Below are 19,558 nucleotides of genomic sequence, written 5' to 3' on the forward strand. Positions count from 1 at the left end.
GGCTTGAGATGTTAAATATGTTGTGAATTGTCCACCGTGCTGTTTGCTAAGTACAGAGGTGTGAATTTTAAGTTGTTTTCCTGCAGGCATTTTCAGACTTAGCATTTTCAAACTCGGGTAACTGTTGCTGGGAAATGGAACCTTTCAACTGTGCAATCTAGTGTCAAAATTGGCCTCCACCAGGTTAGTAGGCATAGCACAGACAGCTGCCGAGTCTACATCCACTCTCTTCTACCTCCCATCTCAAAGAAATGTCTGTTATCTGCCTTTCTTGTATTTTTTTTCTGCCTGTACTTCAGCTGTATTCAAACCCAGATCTGAGTTAAAAAGGCAATACTATTGCTCACATTGACACCCACTCCCACTGTTTCAAACAGTCTTGAATTTGGAGCCTGACAAGCACACTGGAATCTTCCACATTTTGTCTGTCTTTTCCAATTTCTATTTTTTGCACTTTTATTACATTTTCTAAGTATGTTAGATCTCCATGTGCAATACCCTAATTGCCACTAACCTGCATAATTGATCTGATTTATTAGGCCCCTGTTTGTCGCCTTTCTTTAGCTTTGTTGAGTAATAATTCAGCTTCCCACAGCATCCCCTGCTATTTAACTAGATCAAAACCAGGTAAATTTTGTCTAATATGGCACTGAACAAGTGGTTAAGCTAAACAGACAGCTTACACCTTGAAGTTCAATTTTATTGTAGATGAAATGAGTTGACAATTGAGAATTTCATCAGTGTTATGACCCGGTGAGAAAGAGGACTAAGGTTCACTTTCAGCATTCACCCATTCTTACTGTAACAGCGTTTTATTTTTAAACACACCATGTTTTTAGATCCCCCTTTGGTGATTCCTTGTTCAACACTTTCCAATTATAAGGCAAAGAAACCAGCACAACAGGTTTTCTCAGGTTTAAAGGAGAAAAGTGAAATTTATTAAAACTTAAACTCTAATTTGGTTAACGCTTACGGGTACACGATGCACCCATGATAGCATGCACACAAGACACGCACATGCAAATAGAGATAGAAAGAAAACCAAAGAAATAAGTCCTGCCCTTTTTTCTTTTGTGGGCGGCACAGTGGTGCAGTGGTTAGCACTGCAGCCTCACAGCTCCAGCGACCTGGGTTTGGTTCTGGGTACTGCCTGGAGTTTGCAAGTTCTCCCTCTGATCATGTGGGTTTCCTCCCACAGCCAAAGACCTGCAGGTTGATAGGGAAATTGGCCATTGTAAATTGCCCCTAGTGTAGGTAGGTGGTAGGAGAATGGTGGGGATGTGGTAGGGAATATGGGATTAATGTAGGATTAGCATAAATGGGTGGTTGATGGTCAGCACAGACTCGGTGGGCCGAAGGGCCTGTTTCAGTGCTGTATTCCTCTGACTCAAAGTTTGAGGCAATATCTGAGGAGGTTTTATTGTGTTATGGTTCTTCGAGCTTACTGTAATGTCCTTTTATTGTAGGTAGATCTTGCTTTTCGTTGGGGCCCAGTATTCTTCTTGAACCTTGTTCACTGTAGAAAACTTTTCTGTCTTGGGGTTCATGTTCTTTAGTGGATTTGAAGTTCCGTGAGAAAGAGATGGGAGCAGGCTAGGACAGACCTTCTGAGTCCAGGCGCATTCTGCTTTCTGCCCAAACTGTTTGTACAAATTCAAAAAGCTCAGGTTGCCCAGCAGGTTAGTCATGTGACTAGCTGGTTTGACCATGTCTGTTTGTGTATTCGGCCATCTTAACAGTCAGCCTGGAATACGAGCTCCCCCACGTTCAATGTCTGGTGATCAAAAGTTCATTGTGGGTTGAATGTGTCAGGGAATGGTTCTTTGTCCTTTCCAAGCACTATCTGTAAATATGCAAATGTCTTTCCAGCCAAAATCTGGCAACATTTTTTTTTTTAAAGCAAGTCCTTTCTTCACTCCAGTAACAGTTTAAAATCGATGTTCATGACAAAATTAATGTGCCTCATTCTTGGCAGTTGGGGGTCTAGCATGACATCAGATAGAACATCCCTCCAGGTAGAAATTCTGCAGGGTTATCCTCTTCTCCCCTTTTAAATGAAAAAAATAATTTTCAGCCAAATCTTCAATGCAATTTATATGGCTATGGGGAAGAAAAGGATACTTTGCTTGCAATGACCCGAATACAGAATGATATCCAGCATCTGGCACTGCTTTTTAAAACTCCTGATGTGAATGCTTAATGCTCAGAGAATGAAAAAACATGTAACTGATGATTGATAAATTTTCTAAAGCTAATGTTCACTGCAACATTCCATTCATCTGTTATTTGTAAGAGTACCTGACTTGAAGCGTGTGCGTGCTTGAATATTTCAATTCGTGTGTATGTTGACTTCATTATTGGTTAAGACTTGGGGTATAACACATGGATATTTTGTTAACTGGTTGGTGTGCTTTATTCTGGGGAAAAGTAGAGTATTGATTGACTGTTTCGGTAAGTGGGAAAATTTAAATATCTGTTGTGGCCTGTGGAGAAGTGGGACTGAATTAACTGTGCACTTCTCCCACCTCAGTCATAATAATTCCAGCAGTATTTGTTCAGTGTAATAGAGGACTGGGGGCATGGTATGCTTCCTGAAGGGTCCAAAGGGAAGGACGGAACTCAAAACAAGTGATCATTTGATTTTTAGAAGAAAAAAAAATCAACTGTACGTCAGGAAGCAGTCATTCCTCGGGTAACGCTTCATTGTATTTGAAGTTTTTTTTTTAATGTATTACTTATTGCTGTGAATAGTTAGAAGTTGACCTGTCATTTCCCAAATAGTTCCCTGGGCAGTTGCTTTCTGATTTGAGGTGCTCTATAAGAGTTGGAGACTTGCACTATCGAGTAATGATACTATTATATCCAGCAGTTCTTGTGCTGAACAAAGGAAATTTTTCAGCTTAAGTAGGAAATGAGGAAGCACAAATTGTCAATCAAAGCCAGTTTCCTTTTTGTGGAAAGTGAATTGTGTTGCAAGTATTGGGTGTGCTGACTGGAATGTTAACTGTATAATTTCATTGTAATAGCTATATATCATAAAAGTCAGATTCCCATTATTGAAGTTATCCGAAATGTGACCAATTTTTTTTCCAAAAATATGCATTAATTTTTTGCAAATGTTATCAATACATTAACAGTTCAAATTTGACAATATGTAAAGTGCAATACAGTACTTAAGGTGCCTCACTTGCCATTACAGGTCACTTTTTTTTAAAATTCATTCATGGGATGTAGGCGTCACTGGCCAGGCCAGCATTTATTGCCCATCCCTAATTGCCCTTGAGAAGGTGGTGGTGATCTGGCTTCTTGAACCACTGCAGTCCATTTGGGGTAGGTACACCCACAGTGCTGTTAGGAAGGGAATTCCAGGATTTTGACCCAGCGATAGTGAAGGAATGGTGATATTGTTCCAAGTCTGGATGGTGTGACTTGGAGGGGAACTTGCAGGTGGTGGTCCCATGCATTTGCTGCCCATGTCCTTCTAGTTGGTAGAGGTCGCGGGTTTGGAAGGTGCTGTCTAAGGAACCTTAGTGCATTTACAATGGACTTTTTGTATTTCATGTCAAATATTCTCTGGTGCATATAACCCAAGGAGCTTTACACTGGTTCCAGCCCCTCAGTATACTATGGTGGGAGGGCTTTACACACTGGCCTTTCCCTCTGTCCCAAGCTTTAATGCATCCCTCAGCACATTGTCCTGGACCTTGAAATGTGCCAGTCTGCAACACTCTGTCATTGACAGCTCCTTGCACTGGAAGGCCAGCAAGTTTTGGACAGACCAAAGTGTGTCTTTCGCTGAGTTGATGGTCCTCCAACAGCAGTTGATGTTTATCTTGGTATGCAACAGCCCATAGAGCAATTGAGTCCTGTGTTATAGAGCTGCTCAAGATTAACCTTAGTGAAAACCACTATCGCTTTGCAGACCTGCTTTGCGAAAACTCATTCTAGAAGGAGGTTGGCGACTGTCTCTTCCTCACCCCCAGCCACCAGAAGAGCAGCGTGTGGAGGTGAGACTCTGGGCATGCAGAAAGGATCTGACTGGGAGGGCCCTTCTAGCCACCAGTCAAGCTACATCTTACTGCTGGGTACAGTGCAGGTATGATCAGCGTGAAATGCCAACTCCAGAGCATTTTTGACCTGGGACAGAATTTTGTAGTCCACATTTGAACAGTGAAATAGACCGCCAATTTGATTTCCTCCCACTCCCTCTTCCACTTGTACATGAGGGTGATGATGCCTTTCCTCGTGGATTCTTGCGTGCTACTGGCCAGAAGCGTACTCTCATACACTTCAAGCAAGTCTGGGCTGATCTAGTCCCACAGACTGGGATACAACTCAACCAGTAAGCCAGGGAGTTTTGCTTTTCTCAAAAGGACCTCACTGCCTTTGCCTTTGTCGACTCATCTGGAGTTAGTGGTTTGTCTAAATTCTCCTGCATACCTTCATCTAAGATCACTGATAGAGAACAGGAAGGACTGGAAGGCCATGCTATTAGAATTAGAACATTACAGCGCAGTACAGGCCCTTTGGCCCTCGATGTTGCGCCGGCCTATCTGTGGGCTTCACCTTGTTTAGCCTGACGTAAAGGATTTGCTGATCCTTTAATATGTCAGGCTGCAATGACATTACTGAGCCACCACTTTACATGAGAGTGTGGGAAAATGGCGCACTGACACGGAACACAAGAGTCCGAGTGTATCAGGCCTGTGTCCTCAGTACCTTGCTCTACGGCAGCGAGGCCTGGACAACGTATGCCAGCCAAGAGCGACGTCTCAATTCATTCCATCTTCGCTGCCTTCGGAGAATACTTGGCATCAGGTGGCAGGACTATATCTCCAACACAGAAGTCCTTGAAGCGGCCAACATCCCCAGCTTATACACACTACTGAGTCAGCGGCGCTTGAGATGGCTTGGCCATGTGAGCCGCATGGAAGATGGCAGGATCCCCAAAGACACATTGTACAGCGAGCTCGCCACTGGTATCAGACCCACCGGCCGTCCATGTCTCCGTTATAAAGACGTCTGCAAACGCGACATGAAATCGTGTGACATTGATCACAAGTCGTGGGAGTCAGTTGCCAGCATTCGCCAGAGCTGGCGGGCAGCCATAAAGACAGGGCTAAATTGTGGCGAGTCGAAGAGACTTAGTAGTTGGCAGGAAAAAAGACAGAGGCGCAAGGGGAGAGCCAACTGTGCAACAGCCCCAACAAACAAATTTCTCTGCAGCACCTGTGGAAGAGCCTGTCACTCCAGAATTGGCCTTTATAGCCACTCCAGGCGCTGCTTCACAAACCACTGACCACCTCCAGGCGCGTATCCATTGTCTCTCGAGATAAGGAGGCCCAAAAGAAGAACTTTCCTTCAGGCTGCTGATCAGAGCTCGCTTTTGGAAGATGAAACGTGAGCAAGTTTCCTCTGGCTGCATAGAACCGCAACATTATCTTGAAGGCCTGCTGGCTCTTCAGCTCTTGGCGATCCACCTTGACACGACCTGCAACAGGAACAGGTTCTGCATGCTTTCCTGGAGTCGGGACATTTCTCTGACTCCGTCTCTCCGCTTCCTAACACCTGTTGAGGATGAAGCACCTCTTGATGTTTGCCTTAATTGTTTCCCACCAGTGGCGCTCATAGCTGTTCGCAGTTCTCCAACCTTTGTTATATATGGAGTTCTTCTTGTTTTGTATTCTGGAGTCAAGTTTTACTTTCACCTTCCATGTCCCCCTGCCAACCCCTGGTCTTCCAGTCAGTCGGTAGAAGACAGTGGTCAGAGAAGAACACCATTTGTTGGTCTGTGACTTTAATCTGAACAATCTGCTGCATTTAACCTCTCTAAGGAAGAGCCTGGGTGTGTTTAAACCCACTTTACCACAACACTGAGTTTTGAAGCAGTCTTGTTCCCTGTTGCTCATTGTGGTAAATGTACTTGAGGTTGCTTGAAGCCTGTGTATAAATCCCGTGTCCTTTTTCTGATGGGTCAGAAAATTGGACAGTAAAGCTAGTAGGGAGAAGAAAATTGGCTGCTTTGACCACTTCGAACCTCCTGTGTTCCATTTGCATGCTGGTAGAGAGGGGTTTGTTTAGTATGTGTAACTGAAGCCATTTGTGACTTGAGACTTTTGATGTTGACACGTATGGTAACTGTTGGAAAATGTAATTCTTTGCCAACATTGAATTTTGCTGCAGTTTCAAATGTGTTACTAATTGAATATTTCTAATGGAAAATCAAACGTTTTCTTTTCATAGTGGTTTTTACTTATTGAAGTCTAACTACCTTCTGACGATCAGTGCTCACTGGTGGTGGTGCTAGAGCTTTTTATTTGGAGGTGGAGAGGTAAAAAGAGTGGTTTGTACGGTGGATCAATTTAATGTATTTCATAAATGTTAATGTTGAGGGCATTTCCCTGAAGTGGGTTTGGTATATTGGAAATGTTATACACTTGAAGTTTTAAAGCAGCTGAGAGAAAATTTGCAGGGCTACTTGGAAAAGGCAGGGAAGTGGGTTTCAGTGAGTTGCTCTTGCAGAGAACCATCATGGATACGACAGGCCAAATGGCCGCCTCCTATGCTGAACCAGTCTGTTTCTAACCCATAATGTAAGAGTGTAAACACTTAAATAAATAGTTGATAATTCATGCCATTGTTCTACAGTTCGTTATTTTAATTAGATTGCTACTTACATTCAGTTGCACGTGCAACTGGAATGTATGGTGCTTCAGTTTTTCAAGACTAGCCGCAATAGTATTCTATGGCGATGGTAGGTAATGTTAAATAGTTTTCTGACATACTTGGCTTATTCTAAGAATATAACTTAGTCTTCCTATGGGAAAATTAAAAAGTTTTGTTTTGGTTCCTCTGTGCATGATGTCATTTTCCACTTCAAAATCCGCTATGAGTGTACACTCAAAGAATGTTCTGCAAGTTGAGTAATAATTATATCACCTCTTGCTCTTGCTTAAAGCACTCTGCATTATTGAAGTGTGCTTCACTATTGCTGTCTGAATTATTATTCACAATTCTTGTTCCTTTTTTATTATAAAAAGTCAGTGAGCTGCTGCAGAAGTTAAATTCTCAACCTTAATTTTTATTGACTTTTAAGAAATGTGCATACCCCTAGAGCCATTGGCAGGAATTTTACCTTGCAAAATCGGGTGAAGTTGAAGGCGTCTGGGTGGTGAAATGGCATCCGATGTCGGGTCCCCAGCATCATGACACACAGACACCATTTCACAACCCAGGAAGTCGGGCGAGATAGAGTCGCCACTTGCCACCCGACTGCAAGTAATTTAAAGGCAATTCAACTCCTTGAAAACCCAATTGACTGAAAATTTACATGGGCTGTCTGATTTTACGGCTGTAAACTGAGCGCGCCAGGGACCCGGCAACTTTAAAAGGGCGGAAAGCAGGCAATCGGTGAGGGTGTTGAAGGTACTGCTTTTGGTGTTTATTAGGTGTGAGTTTTTGTGTTTTGTAGACATTTGTAGCTTGTGCAGAGGGGTCCAATTGAGTCTGACGCACTCCAGCTTGGGACCCATCTGCTCTGAGTAAGTGAATGGAAGGAAGGGGGTTGTGTGCGCCTGCCCTGACAACTGTATGGCAAGAGATTTTGTCATTGAATCTAGTAACAAGCCCAATGATGGGAATTGTGCATTCTGAAGGCAGCTCTTCAGATGAGGAGGACTATGCCCAAGCAGGGACAGAAGGACAGCTGGGCATGTGCAATCAGCTGGTCAAGTGCCTCCTCGTTATGTGGGAAGGAGAGCAGGTAGCAGAGTCGGCTGAGAGCGAACACATGTCAGGAGACAGACCTACCCAACAGGCAGGGTATAGCACCCGTGTCTGAGCTACCTGCAGCTGTCGAAATGCCAGTGCAGAAGAAGACTGCGTCTGTCACGTGAGACTGTGACATTTCTTTGTGAGATGCTGGCAGTGGATGTAGCCTCAAACTGCCTCGGTGGCCATCCACTGCTGGTTTCTCCAAAGGTGACCATAGCCCTTAACTTTTATGCACGCGGCTTTAGCCAGGCTTCAACGACCGACCTATGCGGAGTCTCCCAAGCAGCTGCGCACCACTGCATAAAGGTTGTGACTGATGCATTGTTCAGACGTGCTAACAATTTCATATCTTTTTCAAAATGGACAACACCAGCCAGGCTGAAAAAGCAAGAGGATTCAGTGCAGTAGCTGCGTTCTGAATGGTTCAGGCATGATGGACTGTACTCCTGTGGCAATTGGATCACGAGAAGGTCATTCAGGGGTATTCGTTAACTGAAAAGGCTTCCATTCATTGAACATTCAGCGTGTATGTGATCATCAGAAGAGAATCATGCAGGTTTGTGCACGGCATCCAGGGAGTTGCCACGATGCATACATTCTCAAACTCTCGGGTGCCTGCTCTTTTCAGTCCCCCGGACAGACTGGAAGGTTGGATACTTGGTGACGGAGGTTATCCTCTGAAGACATGGCTGATGACACCCGTGAGAATCCCAAGGGCTCATGCTGAGGAATGCTTCAGTGAGAGCCATGCGGCCACCAAAGTGACAATCGCACAAATGACTGGCCTGTTAAAGATGAGATTCAGGTGCCTGGACCGCTCGAGGATCACTGCAGTACGCGCCAGCACCAGCATCCAGGATTATCGTCGTTTGCTGTGCCTTGCATAACCTGGTGATAGAAAGGAGAGATGCCATTGAGGTAATCGTGAGGCGTCATCTGATGAAGATGGAGTTCCTGATGAGGACAATGGGCAACACTCACATGATGGCAGGGGAGAGGAAGCAGAAGGTCCTCTGGAATGAAGTGTGAGAGAGACCCGGGAGGCCGTAATAGGCTGGCGTTTCTCTTGAGGGGATCGCTACATGCAAAGATTTGACATTGTGGTATGAAATGAGTCATTGTTGGATTCAGAGAGGGGAAAAACATGCACATCAAAGGGAAGAGATGATCTAATTAAGAACAGCATCATGTCACAATGAACCCAACCCACGTGTGTGACATCGCATATATAATTTCCTGAGCCACGCAACGATGTCTGATACAACCTCAAAAGATAAATTATCAAAGCACAAATTTATTTACAATTATGTCATGTACAATTCAAATAAATAATTGGAAGGTAACCCAGTGGACCAGATGTGATGTTGGTGATTTCTTAATACGTTTGCGAGTGCTCTTGGGTCTGGACGAACCCTTGCCACCAGACTCACCAGAGGCAGGTGGCTGATCGGGTTGGCGGTCGTGCAGGCCACTACATAGCTGAGTGCTCATGAGAAATATCAAAAGCATTCTCTAACACTCTGGGAGTTTGCGGTTCACATGTCACTAGCAGAGGGAGCAAAGAGCTGCAGGATGCATCAGGAGTGCCCTAAGAGGAGCTTTCATATGCGAGCTGTTGCTGCCCCTGTTCCCTCTTGAGGCTCGGCTGGTCCTCCAAGCTGACCTCCGAGGGATGAGCAGCCTCGACCTGCCGCATGCACATCTGAGATTGCGCTCTGCTCTGGTCCAGGGAGACTTCACTAACTCTGTCACGGATGGTTTCCAGTACTGGCCGCCGCCAGTCACTGAACGGAGAATGCGAGATGGACAAATGCCTGAGTTTGCGGGATTCATGCCCCGGATGGACGTTTCCAGAGTATGAGATATAGCTTGCAGCGTGTCTGGCAACTCCGCCAGATGTCCATGCACCGCACTACCTGCAGCATCTCCCACTGAATGGATGTTCTCAGAGGCTCATCAGCTTGCTGCTCTGCACTGGCCTGGCCTCCCACACTCCTCCGAGTATGTGAGGCATCAGCCGGTTCTGCCTCTGGTGACTGGTCCAGCAACTGTGCTTTGCTAACACCTGTCAGTGCAGTCGTTTCCGCGGATATACCAATCCCAACCTTAGTGGAAGTCTCTGCACTGGCGCTTAGTGAGATGCGAAGATGTGACGGTGCACCCTCTGAGGCGATCTCCTCATCCTCCGAGGTGGATTGGTGAGCCACTGAAACCTCTCCTGGCCGTTGATGTGTTTCACCTGCAGGGAAAATCAGGTTGATCAGTTCATTCACCACAGATTTAAGGACATGTCCCTTACTGCATTTTGGTCACATTTGTGTGATTCAGCTTTTTAGTAGCGCATTGCAGGAGACAGTCACCACTACACCTGCCGTCCCCCCCCCCCCCTTTACACCCTCCCACCACATTATGGGTCGCTTGCTGACGGCCAGGTCCGCCAACCTTGCCATCTGCTGTGGCGCGTCCTCTGTCCTCCCCTGACCGCATCAAGGCATCCTCCTCCATCCTGGTTAGGTATACCTGATTGCCAATGCCACCACTGGTCCAGGACCCCCCTTGGGCATTATGTGCCCTCTTTTCCTATTTAAACAAACACACCTAGTTTAGACATACTATTTGGTATCTCTCACGCTGACCCATTGGTTTTGTTGTTGTTGCATTTCACTGCTAATGCAATGCAGTGCCCAATTTGAACACCTATGGATCACCATGCACCCCAAAATTGGCCATCTTGCACCCCAATACAATGCAGCAGGCAAGGACTGCTCATTGCTGGTTTCCACCTTGCGTCATTAGGACAGACTGACCCTTCCCTGACGCATTCACTATGAGGTTAATGAGGAGTACCCCTTACCCGGGCAGAGTGAAGAAGGTCATTGACCCGCTTGTGGCACTGGAGCCGTGTCCTCCATAGCACACCACAGCTACTGACTACCTCCGCGACCTCCAGCCAGGCCCTCTTGGTCACTTGTGAGGGCCTTATTCTGCCATCAGCATTGAAAATAGAACATCACGCCTCGCCTCCACCGCCGAGAGGAGGACCTGCAGAGATTCCTCCGAACATCTGGGGGCTGTGCTGAAACTTCTCCTCTCCATCACTCTGGATATGTTCTGCAGCCTGTTCAAATGTTTTGTCCTTTCCTGCCCCTGCTAGTCTTCCTTTCATTTCTTGAATTCACATACAACTTCCAACAGCATCACTCAAAGCTCTTCATCGATGTAACTCCCTATGCAGCTGGTCAATTTCAATGCTGTAAGCTTTTTAAAGGGCATACAGAATCCATTCCTGGATTTTGCCCCACTCTGCAAAGCTGATGATTAACTTGCCCACGCGCACCCTTTCGGGTGCCGTATACGCCGTGGGGCCGCTAATTGGCTGCCCCGCGTGTGATGCTGGTGGACGGGAGGCACGAGCGGATTCAGTTAACTTGGTCGTCGAGAGCCAAAAAATTCCAGCCATTGTATCCAAATAGGTGAAGGTGTAATTGGATTATTACAAGATTGCAGAAGCACCTAATATAATTCTTATCAAAGTTGTAACACTTACTGCAAACTGAAAAAGCTCCATTGTTAGTAACACTAAGAACTTTTACAATTGTTTTCAGCAGAGCTTGTATACACAGTTAGTTGCTTTTTACATATTATTATTTTGCATATTTGTCATGTTTGTGTGGATGAGCAACATCCTGCTATGCACTATGCTTAATGTGTTTGCAGCATTCCAGAGTCCATCTTAGTTTAAAACTATTTGGTTTTATTGCAGGGTGAAAATGGGACATGCAACTAAAATGCATGGTGTTTCAGCTTTTAAATATTAAACCACAGTGACATTCTATTGCAATAGCTTTCAGATTTTGAGAAGTAATTTTAAATAGTAAACTGACCTACTTGGCTTATTCTATGAATATGATTTTCTATGGGAAAATCAACTCTTTTTTTTTTTTAAGCATAGTGCAGAACAGAAACATAATGTGTCTAATGCGTTGTAATGTCAATTTTGGTTTAGAACTATGTGACTTCTTTACAGGGTGACAATGGGACCAGTCATGATCTTACAGGAGAAAACATTCTGGAACAAATCGATTCGCAAAATGGGGAGGTGGCAGCTTTTTGGCAAGAAATTATAAAGTAAGAATGGCCAACTGTTTTTTCTTTTGCTACTTCATTTTTAAAATAAATACAGCTATTTGAATTGATTCTTGAAGTGCTTTGTAAGTATGTCAATATAACCCCTCAGAAGTGAAATAATTAAATGTTAGTTGGCGAATTGCCGATAGTGATGAGTTTTTAAAAAGGAACCAGGATAAAGTTCCTGCTTGCATGCTGTCCAGGCCTGTAAAGAGGTCATACACTCTTTTTCAGTTTATTCCACGTGTATAAAATGGAGAAATGTGAGCATGATGTCCAAGAATGTGGGATTGTAGGAGATAAATGAGTTGCAGCATACTGAACAAGATTTAGTGACCTTTTGTGCATCTATGCCAACTGAATCTGCAGTCTTACAGGGTAGAAACAGCTCTTGTATTGCAGAAATGATGCTGCAGACCTTGCAAATGTAACTGTGAAATGTGAATGATCTTAGTAGAGATGGCTTTTTCATAAACTTCAACAATAAACTTCAACAATTTGAAGCATAATAAATTCTTCTGTATTGCAAGTTTGAATAGATCTGATGTATTGAGTTAAATGTAAATCCCCTGGTACTGTGCTAGAAATTGGTGCTTCATTTTGCTGTCCAAGCTATGTTTGGCGTGGGTTAAAATATTAAATTTGGCTTAAGAAATGGCTGTAGAACGTGAGAGGAGTTTGAAGCTAAATCCTTGACTAAACTGCAGTGACTATTTTTTTGCACCTTTTTTTTTAGGTTACGATCCACATTTCCATACAGTGACCACTCCACAAATCCAGGTTATGTTTTGAGTCCTGTTATGCTTCACCGTGATGTGAACAAAGAAAATGCTAGTGTGAAGGTCTCAATAGAAATTGAGGAGTTTCAGGAGCCAGTCACGTTCACCTGTGATGGTGAGATTTACCATTTATCAATTTTTTTTCTTTTGAGTAAACAATGTGAAGTATATATTTTCTAACACATTACATTACAAAATGTGTATGATTGCATGGCACTTGAAAAAGAATTTTGTGCAAAGCTGCTCCATTACTTATTAAGATTTCTTTGAAGTTAAGGGCTGAATTTTAACAGCCCTTCGATGCCATGGGTCGTGGTGGGGAAGCCTGTAAAATGCTAGCGGGAGCGGCCTGCAACGCCAAGAAGGCTCCAACGCATACTAGCGGTGGTGAGGCCTTAGTGTGGCACCCTCTGAGTATGTTTAAGCTATAAAATAATCAAATCCCACTATTTTAGAATGACCGATATGGTTTAAACTACAATAGTCAAGTCAAATATGTGCCACATTCTGCATTATACAAAATACAAGTCTTTGTAGAACATCAATTTTTTGAAATTGAAAACAATGATTTGATCATTTTATCAAATTATACTTTTACTACCTTCAGAAGTACATTTAATCAAATGTACAGAATTTTGTTAGTTGTCACACTTTAGTCATCCAATCAGAAATTCTGGGAAATGTTTTATGCACAATGAAACCCAGAAAAGAACTAATTTCCCGGGCAAATGACAAGCTGAGGCAAGTGATTTATAAATTTTGTAGTACTTTGCTGCTTTAATCTTGGGCTCTGATCTAGCCTGATAACAACAACATAAGTATCTGCGCTTGTAACTTCAAAGCATCCATTCAAAGAGTGTTTCTGTGCTGCATGTTTTCACATGTTTGTTTATGCATGTTTCAAGTTAAAAATGCCACGTAATAAAAACACGAAATGCTGGAAATAACTCAAGCGGTCAGGCAGCATGGGTGGAGACAAATAGGGTCAACGTTTTGGGTCAATGACATTTTCATCAGGAGTTCTGTGTGCTAACTGGTGTGATGGGAGGTATTCATAAAGTAGCAACAAAGGATGATCATTTAACATCTGCCAAAGTTATGTGTCTGATTTTTATTAAATGGGCATCCTTTTTCCTTCTGAAACCTGAATCAGAATTGAAGAAACCTGATCAGGTGATGTCTTCAGCAATTTACAGAAGGGAGAAATGAAAAGGTGTGCATTCATTTCTGTTGAATTTGTCCAGCTGTCAACAGATTTTGGTCATACGGGGATGGTTTTGATGGATAGGAATGGTTTTGAGAGATCAGCATTTGATGGAATTTGCTGAACAGTGACCTTTTGCACAGGTTCATTAGCATAGCTTTCTTATCTGCAATGTGAACTTATTGGCAAAATGTTGGTACATGGTTATTTTATATAACATTCAGTTATCAGCATGGAAGCAAAGAAAGGATCTGCTCTTTGTTCAGAAAAATGTATGCCATTTTATCCAATCACAAGTATTTTGCTGTTTAAGAGTACATTAATGGCTGTGGGATCTGTGCATAGCCTTTTTATTAAAAAAAAAAATTCTACCCTGTTCTGATTTCTCCCACACCTCCACCTCTGCACAGACTCACACCTACCTTGCTGACTCATGCTGGGGTACAGTTCAAGTGCTGATGGCACAGTAACTTGTCCAAGCAGTTGTTCTGCACAGGAGTCTTGAGAGAGAATAATTGCATTCAATTGAATTGTGCGGCATGAAAGCTGAACATTTTCCTGCACACAAATAGGTGCTTGTAGTCAGTCACTTTCCTATCCTGAGTGGCGTGAAACAGGGCTGTGTTCTCGCACCCACACTTTTTGGGATTTTCTTCTCCCTGCTGCTTTCACATGCGTTCAAGTCCTCTGAAGAAGGAATTTTCCTCCACACAAGATCAGGGGGCAGGTTGTTCAACCTTGCCCGTCTAAGAGCGAAGTCCAAAGTACGGAAAGTCCTCATCAGGGAACTCATCTTTGCTGACGATGCTGCTTTAACATCTCATGCTGAAGACTGCCTGCAGAGTCTCATCGACAGGTTTGCGGCTGCCTGCAATGAATTTGGCCTAACCATCAGCCTCAAGAAAACTAACATCATGGGGCAGGACGTCAGTAATGCTCCATCCATCAATATTGGCGACCACGCTCTGGAAGTGGTTCAAGAGTTCACCTACCTAGGCTCAACTATCACCAGTAACCTGTCTCTCGATGCATAAATCAACAAGCGCATGGGAAAGGTTTCCACTGCTATGTCCAGACTGGCCAAGAGAGTGTGGGAAAATGGCGCACTGACACGGAACACAAAAGTCCGAGTGTATCAGGCCTGTGTCCTCAGTACCTTGCTCTATGGCAGCGAGGCCTGGACAACATATGCCAGCGACGTCTCAATTCATTCCATCTTCGCTGCCTCCGGAGAATACTTGGCATCAGGTGGCAGGACCGTATCTCCAACACAAGTCCTCGAGGCTGCCAACATCCCCAGCTTGTACACACTACTGAGTCAGCGGTGCTTGAGATGGCTTGGCCATGTGAGCCGCATGGAAGATGGCAGGATCCCCAAAGACACATTGTACAGCGAGCTCGCCACTGGTATCAGACCCACTGGCCGTCCACGTCTCCGTTTTAAAGACGTCTGCAAACGCGACATGAAATCCTGTGACATTGATCACAAGTCGTGGGAGTCAGTTGCCAGGGTTCGCCAGAGTTGGCGGGCAGCCATAAAGACGGGGCTAAAATGTGGCGAGTCGAAGAGACTTAGTTGGCAGGAAAAAAGACAGAAGCGCAAGGGGAGAGCCAACTGTGCAACAGCCCCGACAAACACATTTCTCTGCAGCACCTGTGGAAGAGCCTGTCACTCTAGAATTGGCCTTAATAGCCACTCCAGGTGCTGCTTCACAAACCACTGACCACCTCCAGGCGCGTATCCATTGTCTCTCAAGATAAGGAGGCCCAAAAGAAAAGAAAGAAGTCAGTCACTGCTTACGAATCAGAAGCTTCCCTCCCCTTGAGGAATTGATGACAATTGTAGTGCTTCTCTGTTGTAGTTGAAATCATCTAACTCGACATAGATCTTCAATTAAACCTGGGACTCCTGGTCTCTGGCTTAACCAACATACTTGAAAGTGCTTGATTAATTTGTATGCTGTAAATATTTAACTATTTAATTGCAGAGCAAGATCTGTGATATACTAACAAAGATGCTTGCTCACAAAACTATAGTCAATGGGAATTCAAGCATTAGATAATCCTCCGGTCAAATGGGCATTTTTTTTTTACATCTTGAGGTTCTGGCTTGCTGTGGAGAAATGACACTCTTTGCTGATTTGGAGCATATTTTCCTCTTGGTGTCCTTTTCTAGCTCCCTCTGCATACTTAAAATTTCCACTTAATCTTCTCTGAATCTGTGCTGCTCTGTCAATTGTGCAGAAGCAGCAATAAAACCTAAACAAGTCTATATTCCAACCCAACATGAGATCATTCTCATTGTTGCTTACCGATATTGCAGGATATTTTTAAAAACAAATTCTTGGCATATGGGCATCACAAAGTCCAGCATTGGCCAATTCACCTTGAAGGTGGTGGTGAGCTCCCTCCATGAACTGCTGCCATCTGTATGAAGAAGATACTCCAATAGTGCTTTTTAGCTAGGGCAATCCAGGATGCTGGCTGTGATAAAAAAGGAACAATGATAGATGTCATAGTCATGATGTGTGAGAGACTTCGGGTGAGGAGGAGAAGCTTTAGGAGTGGTGGTGTTTCTGTTTGCACCTGCTGCCTTTATCCTTCCACATGGCAGACATTGAGAGTTTGAGAGGTGCTGTTGAAGAAGCCTTGTTTTGCTGCATTGCATCCTGTAGATCAGGGGTTCTCAGACTGGGGTCTGCAGAGACCTTCTGGGAGTCGGTGACTTGGCAGGCCTTAGACGTGGCTTAGATGCCTCCCAGTGCATCATGGTCAAGTTTAAGCAAGTGAGTGTCAGCCGGAGGCGTTGTCTACTCTTCCCCTGCCCTTCAACTGTGCTCTCCCTGCTCCTGCTTTCTCAGTACTCTACTCTTTCCATTGTCCTGCTCCCATTCTGCCACTGCTACCCTAGTGCTCTCCAGGCTCATGTTCTCCCTTGTATTTTTTTTTCCTCTCGCTCGCTTGCTCTTCTCTGGCTCCCCTTTTTCTCGCTTTTTTTTGAGTGTGGGTGTGTGTGTGTCCACACACCTTGCCCCCTCCCCCACATTAGAGCACCCTGCTGGAGCGCCTCCACGCCCAGCCCATTGTGTCTAGCGAGGCCCCACACACGTACATCAGTGGTAGGGAAACTATTGGAAACAATTCTGAGGGACAGGATTAATCTCCACTTGGAGAGTCAGGGATTAATCAAGTATAATCAGCATGGCTTTGTCAGGTGTAGATCGTGTCTAGCAAACTTAATTTTTTTCAAGGAGGTGACTAGATGTGCAGATGAGGGTAAAGCAGTTGATGTACTCTCCATGGACCTCAGTAAGACTTTTGATAAGGTCCCACATGGGAGATTGGTTAAGAAGGTAAGAGCCCATGGGATCCAGAGGGTGATAGTCAAGGGTTGTTTTTCCGAGTGGAAGACTGTGACCAGTGGTATACCGCAGGTATCGGTGCTGCGACCCTTGCTGTTTGTAGTGTACATTAGTGATTTAGATGTTAAAAAGGAAGTATGATCAGTAAGTTCACAGATGACACGAAAATTGGTGTCGTAAATAGCGAGGAGGAAAGCCTTTGATTACAGGATGATATAGATGGGTGGAGCTGTGGCAAATGGAATTTAATCCTGAAGTGTGAGGTGATGCATTTTGGGAGGAGGAACAAGGCAAGGGAATATGCAATGAATGGTAGGACCCCAGGAAGTACAGAAGTTCAGAGGGACCTTGGTGTACTTGTCCATAGATCACTGAAAGCAGCAGCACAGGTAGATAAGGTGGTTAGGAAGGCAGATAGGATACTTGCCTTTTTTGCCAAAGCATAGAATATAAGAGCAGGGAGGTTATGATGGAGCTGTATAAAATGCTAGTTAGACCACAGCTGGAGTACTGTGTACAGTTCTGGTCACCACACTATAGGAAGGATGTGATTGCACTGGAGAGGGTGCAGAAGAGATTCTGCAGGATGTCGCCTGGGCTGGAGCATTTCAGCTATGAAGAGAGACTGCATAGGCTAGGGTTGTTTTCCTTAGAGCAGAGAAGGCTGAGGGGGGACCTGATTGAGGTATACAAAATTGAGGGTCATTGATAGGATAGATAGGAAGAAACTTTTTCCCTTAGTGGAGGTGTCAATAACCAGGGGTATAGATTTAAGGTAAGGGGCAGGAGGTTTTGAGGGGATTTGAGGAAAAATGTTTTCACCCAGAGGGTGGTTAGAATCTGGAACAGTACCTGAAGAGGTGGTAGAGGCAGGAAACCTCAACATTTTAAGAAATATTGAGATGAGCACTTGAAACGCCATAGCATACAAGGCTACGGGCCAAGTGCTGGAAAATGGGATTAGAATAGATAGGTGCTTGATGGCCAGCACAGACACGATGGGCTGAAGAGCCTGTTCCTGTGCTGTAAAGCTCTGACTTACTTCAATTCCGGGGCCACCTCCATTGCTGGGTGCAGTCCCAGCAGTGGCCACAGCCCCCAGTGGCACTGTTGGAATTGGCCAGCTGCTCTTGGAGCCACATGTAATTATGGTGTGAGTTCCAGGCCGGCAGGATGGCCTCTGACTTTTTGGCTGGTGGGCACCAGAAATCATATTTTTCCATTGAGGTCAAGGTTTGAAGTGCTCAGAGAAGGGAGCAAAGATAAAGAGTTTTGAAAAGTTTGAGAGATCCAATCCATTGCAACAGGGAGGAGTTTGGGACTTTTAATTGCCAAGGATTGTGTCCTGCAAAAAGGACTGTGTAACCTATAAGTGTGGTGTGAGGTCTTCAAGTGTTGAATAAGAAAATAAATGCCTTTTCTTTGTAATTTGGGGTATCAACTACTTACGAAGTATGATATAGTTTTTGGAGATTTCTTTGTTATAATAAAAGACTTGAAGCATCTTCGTTCAATTGGTCTGGGTTGTTAATATGGATGGAATGGAACTGTCCTTTTAACTAATATAACTTGAAAAGTTCTTCATCTCTGTTTTAAGTATTCAGAAATTAAAATATCTGTCCAACATTATACCATGGCTAAGAGTTTTTTGACTAGCGTTGCAGTCTGTGAACAAAATAGGTATTTATTGTAAAGTCTACTTTGCAAATTTTAACTAGGTTATATTTTAGTGAACAGGTGATCAGATGTATTGAAGATTATGGTTCGTGTGCACTGACCACAAAATTACAAGCTTAACAGCAACCAGAAATGTGTGTTGACATTCATTCATCCAATCCAAGGCAGCATTTGACCAAGTATGGCATCAAGGAGCTCTAGCAAAACTGAAGTCAACGGAAATCGGCGGGGGGGAAAACACTCCTCCGCTGGTTGGCGTCATAGCTAGCACAAAGGAAGTTGGTTGTGGTTGTTGGAGGTTAATCATCTCAGCTTCCAGACAGCACTGTAGGAGTTCCTCAGGGTCGTGTCCTAGGCCCAACCATCTTCAGCTGCTTCATCAATGACCTTCCTTCAATCATAAGGTCAGAAGTGGGGATGTTCCCGGATGATTGCTCAATGTTCAGCACCACTCACAACTTTTCAGATACTGAAGCAGTCAGTGTAGAAATGCAATAAAACCTAGACAATATGCAGGCTTGGGCTGGTAAGTGATGTGGCCTGACAATGATGTGGCGCGAAATGACTATCTCAAATAAGAGAATCTAACCATCTCCCCTTGACATTCAATGGCATTACAATCGCTGAATCCCCCA

General features: G+C 44.2%; 1 protein-coding gene across 4 annotated transcripts in view; it reads left to right on the forward strand.

Moving 5' to 3' along the window:
- Window positions 1-19,558, forward strand: part of pik3c2a (phosphatidylinositol-4-phosphate 3-kinase, catalytic subunit type 2 alpha) — a 176,472-nt gene that overhangs the window by 43,091 nt on the left and 113,823 nt on the right. For all 4 annotated transcript variants that reach the window (XM_068046269.1, XM_068046268.1, XM_068046270.1 and 1 more), the window contains exons 3-4: window positions 11,801-11,901; window positions 12,638-12,795. In XM_068046269.1, coding sequence (XP_067902370.1) covers window positions 11,801-11,901; window positions 12,638-12,795 — 259 coding nt within the window. The remainder of the gene's footprint in view (window positions 1-11,800; window positions 11,902-12,637; window positions 12,796-19,558) is intronic.

This window comes from Heterodontus francisci, chromosome 14 (genome assembly GCF_036365525.1).
Source record: "Heterodontus francisci isolate sHetFra1 chromosome 14, sHetFra1.hap1, whole genome shotgun sequence".
Classification (NCBI taxonomy): Eukaryota; Metazoa; Chordata; class Chondrichthyes; order Heterodontiformes; family Heterodontidae; genus Heterodontus; species Heterodontus francisci.